General features: G+C 43.6%; 1 protein-coding gene across 3 annotated transcripts in view; it reads left to right on the top strand.

The window, feature by feature from the left end:
- Positions 1 to 21,596, top strand: part of ANKHD1 (ankyrin repeat and KH domain containing 1) — a 236,889-nt gene that overhangs the window by 112,036 nt on the left and 103,257 nt on the right. For all 3 annotated transcript variants that reach the window (XM_056516547.1, XM_056516546.1, XM_056516545.1), the window contains exons 2-5: positions 13,318 to 13,465; positions 14,675 to 14,822; positions 14,910 to 15,143; positions 17,761 to 17,855. In XM_056516547.1, the coding sequence (XP_056372522.1) occupies positions 13,318 to 13,465; positions 14,675 to 14,822; positions 14,910 to 15,143; positions 17,761 to 17,855 (625 nt within the window). The remainder of the gene's footprint in view (positions 1 to 13,317; positions 13,466 to 14,674; positions 14,823 to 14,909; positions 15,144 to 17,760; positions 17,856 to 21,596) is intronic.

Raw genomic sequence — 21,596 nt, 5'->3', positions numbered from 1 at the left:
ATGGACCAGTTCAGTTTTGAAGTGGATTTGAAGGGCTTTCATATTAGAAATATCCCATTATAAAAACTGCACCCCTCAAAGTATTCAAAATGACATTCAGAAAGTGTGTTAACCCTTTAGGCGTTTCACAGAAATAGCAGCAAAGTGAAGGAGAAAATTCAAAATCTTGAATTTTATATTTACATTTTTTTTTTTAATTTTTTTTTTACTCACATGTTCTTGTAGACCTAGTTTTTAATTTTTACAAGGGGTAAAAGGAGAGAAATCCCCTAAAATTTGAAACACCATTTCTCTCGAGTAAGGAAATAACTCATATGTAAAGTGCTCTGTGTGTGCACTAGAGGGCTCAGAAGGGAAGGAGCGACAATGGGATTTTGGAGAGTGAGTTTTCTGCAATGGTTTTTCGGGGGCCTGTCATATTTAGGAAGCCCCAATGGTGCCCCTATGGTGAAGATCACTTTAAAGAGATCTTCACTGCTGCCTCCACTTGCCTGCCGGTCCTCCCCGCTGCCTGTTCCACTCGCAGGTCCGGGTCCCCGCCTGCTCCCGAGGTGCTCCCTGTCTGACAGCTCCGATCATCCATATTTTCCAGGCTATCGGGTCATCAAAGATCCGATAAGCCTGGAATCACCGCAAATCGCCAATGTGAATTGATCTCAGGACCCCCCCAGGCATTGCCACGGGATGCCTAATGAATGATTTTCGGCAGGCAACCCGCTCCGGTCCTCACCCGGCGCTCGTCAGGGACCAAAATTTCCTCGGGCATACAGGTACAGTCTGGATCCTTAACCCCTTGGGGACCGAGCCTATTTTTGACCCTAAGGACCAGAGCATTTTTTGCAATTCTGACCACTGTCACTTTAAACATTAATAACTATGGGATGCTTGTACTACTGAATTTGTTTGAGTTTGTTTTTTCGTGACATATTCTACTTTGTTAGTGGTAAATTTTCGGCGATACTTGCACCATTTCTTGGTGAAAAATTCCAAAATTTCATGAATAATGTGAAAATTTTGCGTTGTTATAACTTTGAAGCTCTCTGCTTGTAAGGAAAATACATACAAAATAAATGATATATTGATTCACATATACAATATGTCTACTATATGTTGGCATCATAAAGTTGACAGGTTTTTACTTTTTGAAGATGTCAGAGGGCTTCAAAGTTCAGCAGCAATTTTTCAAGTAGATTTCAAAATCTGAATTTTTCAGGGACCAGTTCAGTTTTGAAGTGAATTTGAGGGTCTTTATGTTAGAATACCCTATAATGGACCCCATTATGAAAACTGCACCCCTCAACGCATAAAAAATGACATTCAGAAAGTTTTTTTTAACCCTTAATGTGTTCCATAGGAGGCGAAAATTCAAAATCTTAATTTTTTACACTAACATGTTCTTGTAGACCCATATTTTTTATTTTTACAAGGGGTAAAAGGAGAATAAGCCCCCCCAAAATGTGTAACCCAATTTCTCTCGAGTAAGGAAATACCTCATATGTGGATGTAAAGCGCTTTGGGCGAACTAGAGGGCTCAGAAGAGGAGTGACAATGGGATTTTGAGAGTGAATTTTGTTGAAATGGTTTTCGTGGGGAATGTCACACATAGGAAGCCCCTACGGTGGCAGAACAGCGACAAAACACCCCACATGGCATACTCTTTGGGAAACTATACTCCTCAAGGCACCTAACAAGGGGTCCAGTGAGCCTTAACACCTCACAGGTGTTTGACGAATTTTCAATAAAGTTGGACATGAAAATGAAACATTTTATATTTCACTAAAAAGCTGGTGTTACCCCCAAATTTTTCATTTTCACAAGGGGTAATAGGTGAAAATGTCCCCCAAAATTGAAAACCCCATTTCTCTCGAGTAAGGAAATACCTCATATGTGGATGTAAAGTGATCTGCGGGGGCACTAGAGGGCTCAGAAGGGAAGGAGTGACATTGGGCTTATGGAAAGCAAATTTTGCTGAAATGGTTTTTTGGGGGACATGTCACATTTCGGAAGCCCCCATGGTGCCAGAACAGCAAAAAACACCCCACATGGCACACTATTTGGGAATCTACCCCCTCAAGGACCATAACAAGGGTACAGTGAGCATTTACACCCACTGGCATTTGACAGATCTTTGTAACAATGGGCTGTGCAAATGAAAAATTATATTCTTAATTTTCAAGGACAACTGTTTCAAAAATCTTCAGTCAGTCACCTGTGGGGTGTAAATGCTCACTGTATCCTTGTTACGTTCCATGAGGGGTCACATGTGGGGATTTTTTTTTTTTTTTGCGTTTGTCAGAACCGCTGTAACCAGCAGCCACCCCTGTGCCAATCACCAGTTTAGGCCTCAAATGTACATGGAGCTCTCTCACTCCTGAGCCTTGTTGTGCGCCCGCAGAGCATTTTATGTCCACATATGGGTATTTCCGTACTTGGGAGAAATTCTGTTACAAATTTTGGGGGTCTTTTTCTCCTTTTTTTTTTTTTTTTTTTTTTTTTTTAACACTAACCTGCTCGTGTAGACCCCCAACTTTACCTTTTCATAAGGGTAAAAGGAGAAAAAGCCCCCCAAATTTGTAGCGCAATTTCTCCTGAGTAAGGAGATGCCCCATAAGTGGTCTTAAACTTTTGCCGTGAAATACAACAGGGCTCTAAAGTGAGAGAGCACCATGCGCATTTGAGGCCTAAATTAGGGATTTTCATAGGGGTGTACCCGGATGCAAGCGTTACACTTGCCTCCTCTACCAAAAATACTTTACGCCAGTTTTCCCCAAACAGGGTGCCTCCAGCTGTTGCAAAACTCCCAACAATACTGGGAGTTATTCAACAGCTGGAGGCTCCGTTTTGGAAAAACTGGCGTACAAGATGTTTTTTATTTTATTTGGGGGGGGGGGGGGGGGCACGCGCGCAACAGTGTAAGGGGGTGTATATGTAGTATTTTTACTCTTTATTTAGGCTTAGTGTTGAGTAGTGTTTATAGGGGACATTCACACGGGCGGAGATTTACAGTGTTTCCTGCAGCAGTGGAAAATTAGCCGCATCTCAAACTTGAAGCGGGAAACTTGTGTAAACCCGCCCGCATGAATGTACCCTGTACATTCACGTGGGGGTGGGGGGGGGGGGGGGCAAAACTACAACTCCCAGCATGCACTGACAGACCATGCATGCTTGAAGTTGTAGTTATGCAACAGCTGGAGGCACACTGGTTGGGATTGGAAACAGTTAGGTAACAGACTACCGCAGTGTTTCCGCACCACTGTCTGTTTCTAACTCTGTGTTTCCCAACCCATGTGCCTCCAGCTGTTGCTGTCTGTCAGCGCATGCTGGGAGTTATAGTTTTGCAACAGCAGGAGGCACACAGGTTGGGAAACACTTGAGTTAGGAAACAGACAATGTTTCCCAACTAGTGCTCCTCCAGTTGTTACAATACTACAACTCCCAGCATGCTCAGACAACTGAAGGGAATGTTGGGAGTTGTACTCATGCAACAACTGGAGGAGAACAGTTTAGAGAGCACTATGTAGTGGTCTCCAAACTGTAGCCCTACAGATGTTGCAAGTCTTCAACTCAAAGTATGCCCAGACATGCTGGGAGTTGTAGTTCGGCAACATCTGAAGGGCCAAATGTTGCTGAACCACAACTCCCAGCATGCCTGGACAGTCTTGGCATTCTTTGAATTGGCATCTGGAGCGCTACAGTTTGGACACCACTGTATAGTGGTCTCCAAACTGTGCCCTTCCAGATGTTGCAAAACTACAACTCCCAGACTGTCCAAGCATGCTGGGAGTGGTAGTTCTGCAACATCTGAAGGGCCAGATGTTACAGAACTACAACTCCCAGCATGTCTGGACAGTCTGGGCATGCTGAGAGTTGTGGTTTTGCAACATCTGGAAAGACTGGTCTCCAAACTGTGGCCCTCCAGATGTTGCAAAACTACAACTCCCAGCATGCCCAGAAAGCCAAAGGCTGTCTGGGCATGCTGGAAGTTGTAGTTTTGAAACTCCCATATACAGCAGTGAAGATAACTTTACGGCGATCTTCACAGCTGTATCTAGGAAGCCGCCGCCGCCGCCTCCACTTGCCTGCGCCTCCTGTCAGCCGGTCCTCGGTCACTGCGTGAGCCCAGGTAACTGGCAGTTCCCACAACGGCCCCCGCACTCCGCCGCCATCTTCCTTTTGCTCTGCCCCGACATCCATGGGCGGGCAGAGCAGGCGAAATGAACATGCCCCTGCTCTGCGATTCGCCAATTGGCCAATCGCAGGGGATAGGAGGAGGTGGCACACTGCCGCCTCGCTCCTATCCTCTGGGATGATCGGGGCTGTCTCGCCGATCTGGACCCCCCCAGGCATTTGCATGGGATGCCCTCTGAATGATTTCAGCAGGCGTCCCATTTCGATCCCTGTCCGGTTAGCAGCGGGGATCGAAATTCCCACGGACCAGGAAGCAAGGGTGTATGCATACGCCCGTGGTCCCCAACAGGTTGTCTCTTGTGTTTTTTTTTATTTTTATTTTTATTTTTTTTTTTATTTTTTTTTAAAACATATTTTTATTGGTTTTTCAATCAACTAAACATCAGATAAACAAGTCCATTAGCCCCTCCCCTCCTGTTCCAAACATAGTCATTAGAGATGAGCGAATTTACAGTAAATTCGATTTGTCACGAACTCGGCTCGGTAGTTGATCACTTATCCTGCATAAATTAGTTCAGCTTTCAGGTGCTCCGGTGGGCTGGAAAAGGTGGATACATTCCTAGGAGACTCTAGGATCCTAGGATCAATTTCTCCTCATTCAGACTCTACCAGTCCCCAACAAATCCATCAAGTCCCGGAGTCTTCCCAGAGGGCAAGTCTTAAATAACCCTGGACACCCCTTCAGCCGTCAACGGGTCCTCCAGACCAGAGGACTGGAGCGAGGTCAGCGGGACAAGGGGACTGTATAGTCTCAGGGGCCACCCCAGAGGGGGAGGAATACAAGGTACTTTAGGAGTGGATGACCTCATTAATGACCGACGGGTCAGATCTAAGGGACCCATCCCAAGCGCGTACACAGGGTATAGAAGCCACAGGGCGGCTTTCCCTAGACAGGTAGGCCAGAAGTTTACCATTCTTATCACCAAACTCAAATATGGCTGCTTCCCTCGCTGCTCACTTCAAATGAACCCGATCTTTATGGACAATCAAAAGGAACTCTGAGCCCTAGCCCACTCCCTTTTGGCCTCTGGAGTAGGTTCCCTCACCACCGCTGCCTCAAGAACCCCTATTTCTGATTGCAGCACCTGCTCCCGGGCTCCCAATAACGCCCTCCTACCCGCCACCCCCACCATGCTACTCTAACCGTGGCTTTATAAGCATCCCACTGAATGAGGACATCCAGATGAGAGGCATTATGGGCCCAGTAGTCAGTTAGAGGTCTCCAAAGCAGCAGATATTTCCTCCAGCTGAAGCCACCCAAGGTGCATTCTCCACAAACGTGAGGAGGGCCTAGGGACAAGCTAACTATTAAGGCAGAATGATCAGAGAGCCCTCTACTAGTATAGCACACCTCACTCACCCCTGGCAGTAGGTCAGCTGAAGCAAAAGCGAGATCAATTTGGGAGAAAGTTCTATGCTCCAAGGAGTAGTATCAGAAGACTGAGTCATCCGGCTATTTACATCTCCAAAGGTCAGTAAGGCCCAACCCCAGATGCCAAAAGGCTAATGCAGAGGATCCGGGGTCCACACCACTGGTGTGATCGAGCCGGGGGTCAGGAACAACATTGAACGAGTGCAGGAGCTACTTAAAATCCATCAACCACGACCTCCCCCCCCCCCCCCCCCCCCCCCCCCCATTAAACGAAGTTCAACACCCCCTAGCCCACTAGCCCGGGAAATCCTAGGGGGAACTCGAACCTCGGACAGCTTACACTTACAGTCCACCCGCTAACTAACTAGGAGAGCAGGCAGTCCAACAGGATCATCAGTCCAGCGGCCGAGCAGCTCTAGGGGCAGCCTCCGCAGGTGAAGTGAAGAATTTGGTAGTGCGTCCATCCACCCTCAGCCGAGTCGGGTACAACATGGCATAGCTATAACCCTTGGAGCGGAGTTTGGCTCTAACTTCCCTAAACTGGGTTTGCTGTTTTCTCCATTCCACAGAGTAGTCCGGGTAGAAGGAGACTATGCTGTCACCACATAGCACCTCTCCCTTGATACTCGCTGCTCTCAGGATAGCGTCTCTGTCTTTAAAGTGAAGGGTCCTTGCTAGAAACGGCTGAGGAGGTCTGGCAGGGACCCTATGGGCCCGCTCCACAGCGAAGAAGGGAGAGAAGGTATCCGGAGGCAGCAGCTCTTTCAGCCAGGATTCTAAGAACGCCACAGGATCAGCACCTTACGCCTTCTCAGGAAGGCCCACCAGCCGAACGTTGTTACGCCTCAGTCGGTTCTCAAAGTCATCTGCTCTATCCACCATACCTCGAAACGGTCGCTGCAGGTCATAAATTTGCTGAGGGATAGGGCGTAATGTATCTTCCACCGTAGAGACTCTGTTCTCCACCTCCTTGGTGCGTTCTCGTAACTTTTGAGTCTCATGGCTTAGAACAGGGGTCCTCAAACTTTTTAAACAGGGGGCCAGTTCACGGTCCCTCAGACCGTTGGAGGGCCGGACTATAATTAAATATTTTTTTTTTTAAATGAGCAAATTCCTATGCACACTTTTATATATCTTATTAGTGGACTACCCCTTTAAGTACGCAGCACAGCTCCCCCACATTAGGGTTGGCAGTATAGTTCCCCCCCACATTAGGGTTGGCAGTATAGTTCCCCCCCACATTAGGTTGGCAGTGTAGTTCCCCCCCACATTAGGTTGGCAGTGTAGTTCCCCCCCACATTAGGGTTGGCAGTGTAGTTCCCCCCCCACATTAGGGTTGGCAGTGTAGTTCCCCCCCCCCCCCCACATTAGGGTTGGCAGTGTAGTTCCCCCCCCCCCCCCCCACATTAGGGTTGGCAGTGTAGTTCCCCCCCCCCCCCCCCCACATTAGGGTTGGCAGTGTAGTTCCCCCCCCCCCACATTAGGGTTGGCAGTGTAGTTCCCCCCCACATTAGGGTTGGCAGTATAACCCCCCCCCCCCCCCACACACACACACACACACACATATTAGGTTGGCAGTATAGTTCCCCCACATTAGACTGGCAGTATAATCACCCCCCCCCCCCCCCCCCCACATTAGGTTGGCAGTATTGTTCCCCCACATTAGGTGCAATATAGCCCCCCACATTTCGTTTGCAGTATGTTCCCCCACATTAGGTGCAATATAGTCCTCCACATTAGGCTGGCAGTATGTTCCCCCGCATTAGGTGCAATATAGCCCCCCACATTACGTTGGCAGTATGTTCCCCCACATTACGTTGGCAGTATGTTCCCCCACATTACGTTGGCAGTATGTTCCCCCACATTACGTTGGCAGTATGTTCCCCCACATTACGTTGGCAGTATGTTCCCCCACATTACGTTGGCAGTATGTTCCCCCACATTACGTTGGCAGTATGTTCCCCCACATTACGTTGGCAGTATGTTCCCCCACATTACGTTGGCAGTATGTTCCCCCACATTACGTTGGCAGTATGTTCCCCCACATTACGTTGGCAGTATGTTCCCCCACATTACGTTGGCAGTATGTTCCCCCACATTACGTTGGCAGTATGTTCCCCCACATTACGTTGGCAGTATGTTCCCCCACATTACGTTGGCAGTATGTTCCCCCACATTACGTTGGCAGTATGTTCCCCCCACATTACGTTGGCAGTATGTTCCCCCCACATTACGTTGGCAGTATGTTCCCCCCACATTACGTTGGCAGTATGTTCCCCCCACATTACGTTGGCAGTATGTTCCCCCCACATTACGTTGGCAGTATGTTCCCCCCACATTACGTTGGCAGTATGTTCCCCCCACATTACGTTGGCAGTATGTTCCCCCCACATTACGTTGGCAGTATGTTCCCCCCACATTACGTTGGCAGTATGTTCCCCCCACATTACGTTGGCAGTATGTTCCCCCCACATTACGTTGGCAGTATGTTCCCCCCACATTACGTTGGCAGTATGTTCCCCCCACATTACGTTGGCAGTATGTTCCCCCCACATTACGTTGGCAGTATGTTCCCCCCACATTACGTTGGCAGTATGTTCCCCCCACATTACGTTGGCAGTATGTTCCCCCCACATTACGTTGGCAGTATGTTCCCCCCACATTACGTTGGCAGTATGTTCCCCCCACATTACGTTGGCAGTATGTTCCCCCCACATTACGTTGGCAGTATGTTCCCCCCACATTACGTTGGCAGTATGTTCCCCCCACATTACGTTGGCAGTATGTTCCCCCCACATTACGTTGGCAGTATGTTCCCCCCACATTACGTTGGCAGTATGTTCCCCCCACATTACGTTGGCAGTATGTTCCCCCCACATTACGTTGGCAGTATGTTCCCCCCACATTACGTTGGCAGTATGTTCCCCCCACATTACGTTGGCAGTATGTTCCCCCCACATTACGTTGGCAGTATGTTCCCCCCACATTACGTTGGCAGTATGTTCCCCCCACATTACGTTGGCAGTATGTTCCCCCCACATTACGTTGGCAGTATGTTCCCCCCACATTACGTTGGCAGTATGTTCCCCCCACATTACGTTGGCAGTATGTTCCCCCCACATTACGTTGGCAGTATGTTCCCCCCACATTACGTTGGCAGTATGTTCCCCCCACATTACGTTGGCAGTATGTTCCCCCCACATTACGTTGGCAGTATGTTCCCCCCACATTACGTTGGCAGTATGTTCCCCCCACATTACGTTGGCAGTATGTTCCCCCCACATTACGTTGGCAGTATGTTCCCCCCACATTACGTTGGCAGTATGTTCCCCCCACATTACGTTGGCAGTATGTTCCCCCCACATTACGTTGGCAGTATGTTCCCCCCACATTACGTTGGCAGTATGTTCCCCCCACATTACGTTGGCAGTATGTTCCCCCCACATTACGTTGGCAGTATGTTCCCCCCACATTACGTTGGCAGTATGTTCCCCCCACATTACGTTGGCAGTATTGTTCCCCCCACATTACGTTGGCAGTATAGTTCCCCCCACATTACGTTGGCAGTATAGTTCCCCCCACATTAGTTTGGCAGTATAGTTCCCCCCCCATTAGGTGCAATATAGTCCCGTCCCCCCCCATTAGGCTGGCCGTATGTTCCCCCACAGGCATACAGCTTCAAGCGATACATTATGGCTGGAGGCTGTATGCCTGTGTACTGCCCCACTTCAGTGTTCCGACCACCGCTCCGGCCATAGCAGGATCGGTGGACGGAACACCGAAGCTTATGCGCTGCTGGTAAATAATTACAAACTGCCAGCGCGCATCCTTCTTACTTATACCCGACTCCTCCGCGCTCCGTTGCCATGGGCGCACGCATGGGACGTCAGTGACGTCCCTGCATGCGCTAGCTCCCGGCAGTCCCCGCGTTTACTTTAAAAACGTGAGGCCGCAGGGACTTAAAAGAGGCGTCCCTGAGTTCCGAAAGCATCTTTCAGAATACAGGGATGTCCCGAGGTAAAAACACCCGGTGGGTGGCCCGCAGGCCGTAGTTTGAGGACCCCTGGCGTAGAATAATTAATTCCTGTCTCAGCTCATCCACTTTAGTTATCATAGAAGAATGGCAGGAAGTTATAGTGGACAGAATTTCAGTAATATTTTTTAGTTTTCTAAACATTGATATTGCTCTATTTTCTGCTCAGTCTGTCAGATTTACAGACTGGGAAGTGGCGTTACCCAGCAGGCGTGACATCATCTGAAGCCATACAGGGGAGAACTTCCTCCCTCACTCTGAACTGCTCTGGGCTGTGTGTAGCAGTGTGTGAGAGGAGCTATGATTGGCTAAGGCTGCACACACTCTTAGCCACACTCTTAGATATACTCTGGACACAAATAAAACATACAAAACTTCATAAAAAAAAAAATAAAAATCAAAGTACATTAGTAACATTTTTTATTTACCATTAGGAGAGCAATAGCAAAAATGTATTTTAACCATAGTGTCCATTTAATATTTGACTGCTGAATAAGGTTGTATTAACAGGGGTGTGGACATTTTAAAACAAACTTCTTGCTCAAGGGACTAATACAGGAGAACAATCTACTTGTCCCAATTAAAATTTTTGTGATCTTGTTTTTTTCCCTCGCCCAACAATAATTTGTAATGATACCTTTTATTTTTCCGTAACATATGCTCTGAAACACAAAAATATTGGTGAGGTGTAAGGAATAAAGAAAACAGATTATTTAGCAAATTTGGTTTTCCTTTTTACGCCATGTACCTTGTGGTCAAGCTAACATGTTATTATGATACTTTAGGTTGGCCTGATTACAGCAATACAAAATTTGTATAGTTTCCATCACGTACTAATTTTAAAAAAATATTCTGAACTTTCCAAAATTCCATTTTCTTATCCCTGTAACTTTTTTTTATTTCTTTTTTGATATATCAGGCTATATGTGGGTGAATTTCTTGCACCATAATCTGCTGTTTGTATCGGTACCATTTTGGTATTGCTCTGACTTTTTAATCGCTTACTTTTTATCTGGGATGTTATATAAAAAATGTGTTTTTTTAATATTTTTTATTTTTTTACATTCACGTTATTTACCGTACAGGATATATAATGTTACATTTTAATAGTTTGGATAATTTTTTTTTATTTTTATTTTTTATATAGGAAAAGGGGGTATTTGAACTTTTAATATGGAATGGTTTAATGTCTTTTAAACTTTTATAAAACTTATTTTTTTTTTTTTTTTTTTTTTGACACTTGGGAGACTTTTAGGAGGAATCATTAGATTCCTCATAAAGAGTAATGCAGTTCTATTGAACTCCATTGAAATGTTTGCTCTGCACTCCATTGATAAAGCCTGGTCCAGCCATGCTCTATCAATGACAGAGCCACGGACACCAGGGAACAAGAGGAAATCCCTACAGCTACCTCTGCAGTGGATCGCGATCCACTCCACTAGGTCACCAGGGAGCATTCACCACCCAGCAATCAGCTGGGGTCTGCCAGGTATGGAGCCGTCTCGAGTCAGGAGACTGCTCCATACACCCTGAGAGCCGCCGTACTTGTCGGTGGTTTTCAGGTCCGAGCCTGCTTGCCCGAAAAAGGGGTTAGAGGCTTGAAAAATTCACCTGCCTGGCGCCTTGAACTACATGTCCTGGGCATCAGGCGATAGGATTTCCACATCCCTGATTAACATTGTTTGTGCCTTCTGAGGCATGGGTTCATCAGCAAAACATTAAAATAGCATGCTGATCTATCTGTGCTCGGAAAGGCATAGGGCCCAATCATTGCAGGGGCTAAACATAGTGAGCTAGTGACTAAATTTGGTTCGTTTTCCAGGTGTATCTGAAAATTGCAGAACTTTTGAGTCCAAGACAACACTCTTGTCACTGGCTGATACATTAGGTTCATTGAAATAAATAGGGCCTCTCTCAGAGCAACTGAGAACAAGGCTCCCTGCTGCCTTATTTAATCATCGGTGGCAGCGGCGATCCCATGGATGTCAGCATTTAACCCTTTAGACAATGCCGAACATATTGTCTAAATAAAAAATTTAGCAAATTTGGTGGTTTTCTTTTCTACTGTTGTTCTGATACTTTAGGCCGGCCTGATTACAGCAGTACCAGATTTGTATAGTTTCCATCAAGTTTTACAAATTTAAAAAAAAATTCTGAACTTTTTCGAATTTTTTTAATTGCCATTTTTTGACCCGTCTTTATTTATTTTATATTTTTTATGCATATCAGGCTGTATGAGGGCTCATTTTTTGTGCCATAATCTGTTTTTTGTATCGGTACCATTCTGGTATTGATCTGACTTTTTATTTTATTTATTTTTTCCTTTTTTTCTGTGATTTTATAAAAATTGCAATTCTTTTTTTTTTTTTTTTTTTTTTTTTTTTTTTTTTTTTACATTTTACGTCTTTTACCCTATGGGATACATAATGTTTTATATTTTAATAGTTTGTACAGTTACGCACGCAGCGATACTAAATGTTTATATTATGTTTTACATGTTTTTATATAGGAAGGGTGTGATTTGAACTTTTAACATGGAAGGGGTTAATGTGTGTCTTTTTAAACTTTTATGAAAACATTTTTTTTCTCTTAAACCTAGTCCCTTAGGGGACTTATAGGAGGATTCATTAGATTCCTCATACAGATCAATAAAGTTCCATTGAACTCCATATGGATGAAGGCATATATATATTTGTGAGAAGTTGAAAGGCATGGCGGTTGGGTGATATGTCACCAAGGCGCCTGGCCTTGGTGAAGTAAGAGCCGGTATGTATTCAGTGTCTGTGCTGCGATGCAGACTGACACTGTGGCCGTAGTATGGCTGGAAGGTCAATCCGGGACGGCTCTTACTGTGAATGGTCAAGTGTTAGTTGGGGCCCATTCTCCACAATCAAGGCCATCTTTTGGTGGCCTTAAAGCTAGGCTGCCTCACCAGCTGAGGGGGATTTGCATGTTGCAGCTCACACTGCCAGAGAGAGCTGAGTGTGCAGATCTTCCCTGAAAGTTTGGAAGCTTGTGAGCAGACTGCCTGGAGGCCTGGAAAAGACTTGCTTGATGCCGCATGGCATGAACTCAGGTGTGGACAAACACCTAAGGAAAGCAGGTGGACTTCTTGTTACGTTTTTCTTTTGTTCGCATTTTAGACTGTTTGCTGTGTGCCAAGTGTAAATAAAACACTGAACTTTGATTTGAAAATCCTGTTTCCGAGTCTGCATTTTTAAATTCTTAAAGTAAATAAAATTATTATATAAACACACTAGCAGAGTCTAGTGAGGATGGCCATGACTCTCCCATCCTCATATCCCGGTCACCCACACTGACTATTCTCTGCACCTGCCTGCCGGTCAGTTAAATCATACTTTGCCATCATGTTGTTCTGGCAGAAGAAAGTTTAAAAGCCCTGGGAAATCTCAGCAGCCTAAGAGTAACACAATCAGGATATGTCCTGGAAGTCCCATAGATTTGTATTGGACTTCAGACAATACAAACCCCTCCTTCACAAACTGGGGTTGGGGTTGATTTAACTCTACTTTATGTTTTAGTTGACACATAAGTTTAATATCTGCAGTTATGCTCAAATATACTTACAATTGTTTTTTATTTGTAAAATGTATTTCTCTGCAAAAATCTAGAACAGCTGCCAGTAAAGGCTTTAATTTTCTTCAGCAGGAAATTCTTTATTACAAAAGACAACCTCACCGTATGTCTTTGTATTGTTTTTCAGTCGGAGTTTGGCAGAAGCTTGTTCAGATGGAGATGTAAATGCCGTCCGTAAACTCCTCAATGAAGGTAGAAGTGTAAATGAGCATACTAAAGAAGGCGAAAGTCTTCTCTGCTTGGCTTGTTCAGCTGGATATTATGAACTGGTACAAGTGAGTATAATATAATAAGTAACTAATTCTACACCTACTCTAGATGTTGTATAGCTTTGATTAACAATGACCTACCTTATATACTCGAGTATAAGCAGAGTTATATAGAGTTGCTGAAAATGCCCCCCCCCCCCCCCCCCCCCCTCTGCATATACTCGAATGAACTCTCTGCCTGTCCATCTTCACCGGGAGGCCCTCTTCTCCACTCCAGGCCTGCCTCGGACTAGTGACGTTGCCTTGACGACGACGACGCACAGGGACGTTCATGCGTAGGGACGTCCCTGTGCGTCATCGTCAAGGCAATTCCACTAGTCCGGGGCCGGCCTGGAGCGGAGAAGAGGGTCTCCCGGTGAAGATATACAGCCCGAAACGACTAACCCTCACCACCAGACGGTCCCTGCAGCATAGATGGCCTGGTCCAGCTCACCCTTCCTTCCCTCCGAGGGGAGGTGAGTAAGAAACAAAAGGGGGTGGTCTGGATGATGACGAAGGCCCGGCAGTGGTCTTCAACCTGCGGACCCCCAGATGTTTCAAAACTACAACTCCCAGCATGCCCGGACAACCGATAGCTGTCCGGGAATGCTGGGAGTTGTAGTTTTGCAACATCTGGAGGTCCGCAGGTTGAAGACCACTGAAGGGATTGACAGGCGGTGATGATGAAAGGGGGTCTGGATGATGACAGGGTGATGATGATGAGGGTGTTAATGACGGGGTCTGGATGATGACAGGTGGATGATGTATTTCCCACCCTAGGCTTATAGTCGAGTCAATAATTTTTTTTTTCCCTGGGTTTTTGGGGTTAAATTAGGGGCCTCGGCTTATATTCGGGTCGGCTTATACTCGAGTATATACGGTATATGATTTGAATCTACAAAACGTATGCAAAAATCTGTGTTGTGGTGTTCTCACAGGCATCTCCTCTTTGTGAAATGATGGTCAGTCCTAAACTGTGATAGGTACCTACATAAGCCGTTCTGTATACAGTGTTCCTAAATAACTTTTTAGTGGACTAGCAGTTTAAGGGCATTCAAACTGGATAGCATTAATTTTCTTAAACAGTACAACTGTAATTTGAAAGAAGGGGGGAAAGAACTGATCTGGCATCAAGTCCTCTGATTCTTTTTGACACGGCACCACTAAATTTCTGATAATACGCTTGTGATTAAAGTGTCATTTGAATTTTAAATATATTCTTGGGTAACTCTACAGGTGTTACTTGCAATGCATGCGAATGTTGAAGATCGAGGGAATAAAGGTGACATTACACCTTTAATGGCAGCAGCTAATGGTGGATTTGTGGACATTGTAAAGGTTCTCCTACTTCATTCTGCAGATGTCAATGCTCGGTCTTCGACTGGTAGGTAACATAAGTGTCTTTGTCCATATTTTTATATTTATTTTGCAGGTTTTCTTTTAGTTATTGATATCAATCTTTTTATTTTAGGGAATACTGCTTTAACATATGCATGTGCAGGAGGATTTGTAGACTTGGTTAAAGTTTTGTTGGAAGAAGGTGCCAATATAGAGGAGCACAATGAAAATGGGCACACGGCATTAATGGAAGCTGCTAGTGCTGGTCATGTCGAGGTTGCAAGGATTTTGCTGGAACATGGAGCAGGCATTAATACCCACTCAAACGAGTTTAAAGAGAGTGCATTAACATTGGCATGCTATAAAGGTTTGTATAACAGGAAAAAGATCACCATTAAAATAATAGCTTCAGTTGAAATAACTTAAATTGTCATTGTCTTTTCAGAAAACGTTTCATTTGTCATGTTTCTAATCAAAGAAAAATGCCTCTTTCTCCACTTATTCAGTTGGGTCATGCTACAGAATTTCCTCACTGGATATTCTCTACTTACAAGTAATTTAAGGTAGATCAAAGCAGAATTGCCATGTGGAATTTCTGCTTGGAATCCTTGTCTAATTAAAGCCCCACTGATGTCAATGAAAGTTCCTGATGAGGATTATTTTCAGCAAGGATATTCTGTAGTGTGGACCCAACCTTTGGCTTCTTTCTTTCCCCCCTTTCCACTTAACCTTATAATTCACATTTCTTGGGACAAATCAGCTAACTGAAGTATCTGGTTGCAGCTTTCTTCCATGCTGCTGCTTATGGTGTGCTATAAAAATCGAAGGGAGCAATATCTCCTTCTAGGTGTATGAGATCCATCATAGAGGCTAGGCTCCACCCACTAGTTTAGGATGAAATTAAAATTAGACATTGGTTGCTTTCAGATGGAAAAACCCATGAAAAATACCATATTCTAATAACCAGAAACAGTGCTGACTGTATACACAACAGCTTATCCTGAAGTTACCTGAAATTGGGATTATGATCTATTTTTTTTTATATCTTAAAGTGGCTTTATATGTCATATGCTATGGTCTTCCTTTTTTAACTCTGGTACATTTTAAATCAGCTTTTACTGCCAGACAGCGTTTAAAGGGAAACTGACAAATGGATGAACCCCACTAACCTGAATATATAGGTGGTTATTAGGGATGCACCCAAGTAAATTTTTGTCCGAAACCCAAAAATTTAGGCTGTGCTTGGCCAAAAACAAACTGAAAATTCATTGCCCCGCCCCATTTTTTAAATATTGTTTTTATTACATTTTGGGCTGTGATGTGACCAAAAACAGCAATTTTTGCGTTTGGATTTTTTTTGCGTTTACGCTGTTAAACATAATAATTTAATAGTTGGGACAATTACACACGTGGCAATACCAAATGTTTTTTTTTTCTTCATATTTTTTATATGGAAAACGGAAACAGGAGGGTGATATCAACTTTTAAAATGGAACCGGTTTTATTAAATTTTTTTTCTTTTACACTTTCTTAGCCCCCTTAGGGGACTTTTAGGAGGAATCATTAGATTCCTCATACAGATCAATGGAGTTCCATAGAGATCCATTGAGCTGTGCTCGGATAGGGGATATGTTTTTCTTCATGGTACTTATCGTTTAATAGCTGGCCGCGACAATCTCCGCATGTCGCCTATTAGCGGCGGCCCTTAGCTACAAGAATTAGTATGGTCGATGACTGACATTGGAGCAATCCGATGTCCGTTATTACAGGCAGATGTCAGCTGCTGATATCAGAAGGCATCTCACTTTTATGATACGGACCTGACCCATGACGTACGTGTATGTTATGGGACGGGAAGGGGTTAAGCCACGCACCCGTAATTATTGGTGGAAAATTCACTCAGCCGACAATGCTGAAAGGAGTATTTTTGGCCAATAATTTTCGGCGTCCGAAATTACGGTGCATCCCTAGTGGTTAGTCTGGGTTAGGGACTAAAATTATGTATTCTTTACCCCAGTCTGCTTAGGCGTTCCTAAGATATAGCACAATCTTCTAATATGCAAATAAACTCTTAAGTGCACAGGAGGCTGAGTTGAAGGCTAGCTGCACATCTGACACCATCCCCCTGGGTCCCGTTCATGCGGACCTGTTTATTAAAGGGATACTCTGGTGAAAACCTTTTTTCTTTTAAATCAACTGGTGGCAGCAAGTTAAACATATTTGTAAATTACTTCTATTAAAAAATCTTATTCCTTCCAGTACTTATTAGCTGCTGAATGCTACAGAGGAAATTCCTTTCTTTTTGGAATACTGATGACATCACGAGCACAGTTCTCTCTGCTGACAACTCTGTCCATTTTAGCAACCAAGCATAGCAGATGCATAGCAGATGTATGCTAAGGGCAGCATGGTGGGGACTTGGGTTCAAATCCCACTAAGGACAACAATAAATAAAGCGTTGTTATTATTATTATAATAACGTCAGCAGAGAGAACTGTGCTCGTGATGTCATCAGAGAGCATTCAAAAAAGAAAATAATTTCCTCTTTAGTATTCAGCAGCTAATAAGTACAGGAAGGATTATGATTTTTTAATATAAGTAATTTACAAATATGTTAAACTTTCTGCCAGCAGTTGATTTCAAAGAAAAAAAGTTTTCACCGGAGTACCCCTTTTAAGGAGATAAATGTTATGAGTGGGGCAGCACAAATGGGAAGATTGTGCTATATCTCGGGAACGGCTAAACAGATTGGAATAAGGAATATATAATTTTATTCAGTATTGCCCACACTAACCACCTGTATAATCAGGATAGGGGGGGTTGATCGTTCTGTCAGTCTAAGATTATTCTACCTTTTTTATCTTTTAATAGGGTATTCACATGGGTATTAACATTTGGGACACTCTGGGATACCCATTTTATGATAATTTTTTCTATTTCTGACTGAAATGTTTTGAATTTAATTTCTCCTTATTTCTCCTTAGGACATTTAGAAATGGTTCGGTTTTTGCTGGAAGCTGGTGCTGATCAAGAGCACAAAACTGATGAAATGCACACTGCTTTAATGGAGGCCTGCATGGTAATTACTAAGGCACTGTAAAAGAGCACCCTTGTGCCACTTCTTTAGGTATATCTTAAGAAATGCCATTAGCTTTACACTCAGAGTAAAATAATCTTAAAAGAATGAAAATTATACACCAATAAACATTATTTTTAAAAGCAATAAAAATGTCTAAAAATGCTATATTGTGTTAAAGAAAGTGGCATTTCATACCAACTGCCGTACACTTTTCGGTAAAAATGACGATGTTTTCTATATTTTGTGGGTCAATACAATTAAAATGATACCCATGGGTACATATTCTAATATTTATGTACTGCTTTTGAAAAATCTTTACTTTAAAATTTGCCCTATTTTGACCACCTCTAACATTCTCATTTTTCCATATACAGGGAATTGTGAGGGCTCCTTTTTTGCACCATGAGCTGCAGTTTTTTTTTAATACCACTTTTGCATGTATCAGTTTTTGCAATGTGAGGTGACCAAAAAGCAAATATTTTGTTTAAAAAAAATAAATAAAAATTCTTACGTTTATGCCGCTCATCGTACGGGATCATTAACATTATATTTTTATAGTTTGGACTTAACGCACGTGGCGATACCAAATATGTTTATAATTTTTTTGCGCTTTTTTGACTAAAATGGGGAAAAGGGGTGATTTCAATCTTGGAGAAAGGGCTTTTTCACCACTTTTTTTAACCCTTTAAGGACTCGGGGTTTTTTCCGTTTTTGCACTTTCGTTTTTCCTCCTTACCTTTTAAAAATCATAACGTTTTCAATTTTCCACCTAAAAATCCATATTATGGCTTATTTTTTGCCAATTCTACTTTGCAGTGACATTAGTCATTTTACCCAAAAATGCACGGCGAAACGGAAAAAAAAATCATTGTGCGACAAAATCGGAAAAAAATACGCCATTTTGTAACTTTTGGGGGCTTCCGTTTCTACGCAGTGCATATTTCGGTAAAAATTACACTTTATCATTATTCTGTAGGTCCATACGGTTAAAATGATACCCTACTTACATAGGTTTGATTTTGTTGCACTTCTGGAAAAAATCATAACTACATGCAGGAAAATTTATACGTTTAAAAATGTCATCTTCTGACCCCTATAACATTTTTTTTATTTTTCCACGTACAGGGCGGTATGAAGACTCATTTTTTGTGCCGTGATCTGAAGTTTTTATCGGTATGATTTTTGTTTTGATCGGACTTTTTGATTACTTTTTATTCATTTTTTTAATGGTATAAAAAGTGACCAAAATTCGCTTTTTTGGACTTTGGAATTTTTTTGCGCGCACGCCATTGACCGTGCGGTTTAATTAATGATATCTTTTCATAGTTCGGACATTTACGCATGCGGCGATACCACATATGTTTATTTATTTTTTTTTTTTTACACTGTTTTATTTATTTTATGGGAAAAGGGGGGTGATTCAAACTTTTATTAGGGAAGGGGTTAAATGACCTTTATTAACACTTTTTTTTTTTTTTTATATGTCCATAGGGACCTATAACACTGCACACACTGATCTCCTATGCTGATCACTGGCGTGTATTAACACGCCTGTGATCAGCATTATCGGCGCTTGACTGCTCCTGCCTGGATCTCAGGCTTGAAGCAGTCATTCGTCGATCGGACACCGAGGAGGCAGGTAAGGGCCCTCCCGGTGTCCGGTCAGCTGTTCGGGATGCCTCTATTTCACCGCGGCGGTCCCGAACAGCCCGACTGAGCAGCCGGGTCACTTTCAATATCACTTTAGAAGCGGCGGTCCGCTTTGACCGCCGCTTCTAAAGGGTTAATACCGCACATCGCCGCAATCGGCGATGTGTGGTATTAGCCGCGGGTCCCAGCCGTTGATGAGCGCCGGGACAGACGCGATATGATGCAGGATCGCGGCGCGATCCCGCTTCATATCGCGGGAGCCGGCGCAGGACGTAAATATACGTCCTGCGTCGTTAAGGACCCGGGCTTTTTCCGTTTTTATTTTTTCATTTTCAATTTTTTCCTCCTTAACTTTAAAAAATCATAACTCTTTAAAATTTTCACCTAAAATTCTATATGATTGCTTATTTTTTGCGTCACTAATTCTACTTTGTAATGACTTTAGTCATTTTACCCAAAAATCTACGGTGAAACGGGGAAAAAAAATCAATGTGCGTCAAAATTGATGAAAAAACACAATTTTGTAAGTTTTGGGGGCTTCCGTTTTCACGCAGTACATTTTTCCGTAAAAATGACACCTTCTCTTTATTCTGTAGGTCCATACGGTTAAAATGATACCCTACTTATATAGGTTTGATTTTGTTTCACTTCAGAAAAAAACCATGAATACATGCAGGAAAATGTATACGTTTAAAATGGTCATCTTCTGACCCCAATAACTTTTTTTATTTTTTATGTGTTCAGGGCGCTATGAGGGCTAATTTTTTATGCCGTGATCTGAAGTTTTTAGCGCTACCATTTTTGTTCTGATCAGACTTTTTGATCAATTTTTATTCACTTTTTTTGTGGTATAAAAAGTGATCAGAAATGTGCTATTTTGGACTTTGGAATTTTTTTGCGCGTATGCCATTGAACGTGCGGTTTAAAAAGCGGTATATTTTTATAATTCGGACATTTCCGCACGCGGCGATACCACTTATTTTTATTTACACAGTTTTTTTTTTATTCTTGGAAATGAAAGGGTTAATGATTTTTTTTTTTACACTCTTCTTATGCAATATTATAGCTCCTATAGGGGGCTATAACATTGCATTAACTGATCTTTTACACTGATCCATTCCTATGGAGATGAATCAATCAGTGTTTTCGGCGATTGAATGCTCAAGCCTGGATCTCAGGCTTGAAGCATTCATTCGGCGATCGGACAGCACAGGAGAAGGTAAGAAGACCTCCTCCTGTGCTACAGCTGTTCGGGATGCCGCGATTATACCGCAGAGATCCCGAACAACTCTGAGCTAGCCGGGCACTTTTGCTTCCGTTTTTAACCGCGCAGCTCAGCTTTGAGCGTGCGGCTAAAGGGTTAATAGCGCACGGCACCACGATCAGTGCCGCGCGCTATTAGAGGCGGGTCCCGGCTTCACTATGACGCCGGGCCCGCCGCGATATGATGCTTATTTTTAGAAGCATAATAATAATAAAACCTCCTAGGGCTCCCATGGTGCCTCAAGTGTCCTGCTATAGTCCCTGATGTGGTTGTCTTCCTGCTTCTTGCGAATGACACTCAGCATTGCAGACTGCAACAATGTCCTGCCTTGGCCAGTGATTGACTGACTCTGAGGCAATGTTGCGTTTCAACTGCCAGAAGCATGAAGAAGACCGTATTGGGGACTAGAGCAAGACACCGGCATTGCGATTTGAAAAGGTTTGTATTTAAAGACTGTTCCCGGTCTTCTGGATATGGTAATTGGCTTGCTTGGTGCACGTGGGTGGAGGCTTTCTGAAAGCTCTGTGACGTTCGTTGGTCTGCAGATCTGTCTGTGCTGCCATCTTCATTGTAATGTCTCTTCCCTCTGTGCTGAGCCTGCTATGGATGGAGCTCCACTCTGCAGCATAACTGCTGTGGTTATTGCGCATGCAGATGGAAGCAATTATGCTACAGAGTGGGAGATCCTTTCTTCAGCATAGCAGGCTCAGCACAGAGGGAAGAGGCGTTAAAATAAATCAGGCAGCACGAACAGATCTTCAGAATATCGCATGTCACCATGCTCTGGAGGCTTGTGAACTTCCCCCTAATGCACCAAGCTAGCTAAA

The sequence above is a fragment of the Hyla sarda genome, chromosome 4 (genome assembly GCF_029499605.1).
Source record: "Hyla sarda isolate aHylSar1 chromosome 4, aHylSar1.hap1, whole genome shotgun sequence".
NCBI classification, from domain to species: Eukaryota; Metazoa; Chordata; class Amphibia; order Anura; family Hylidae; genus Hyla; species Hyla sarda.
This window is presented reverse-complemented; position numbering and strand designations above follow the sequence as displayed.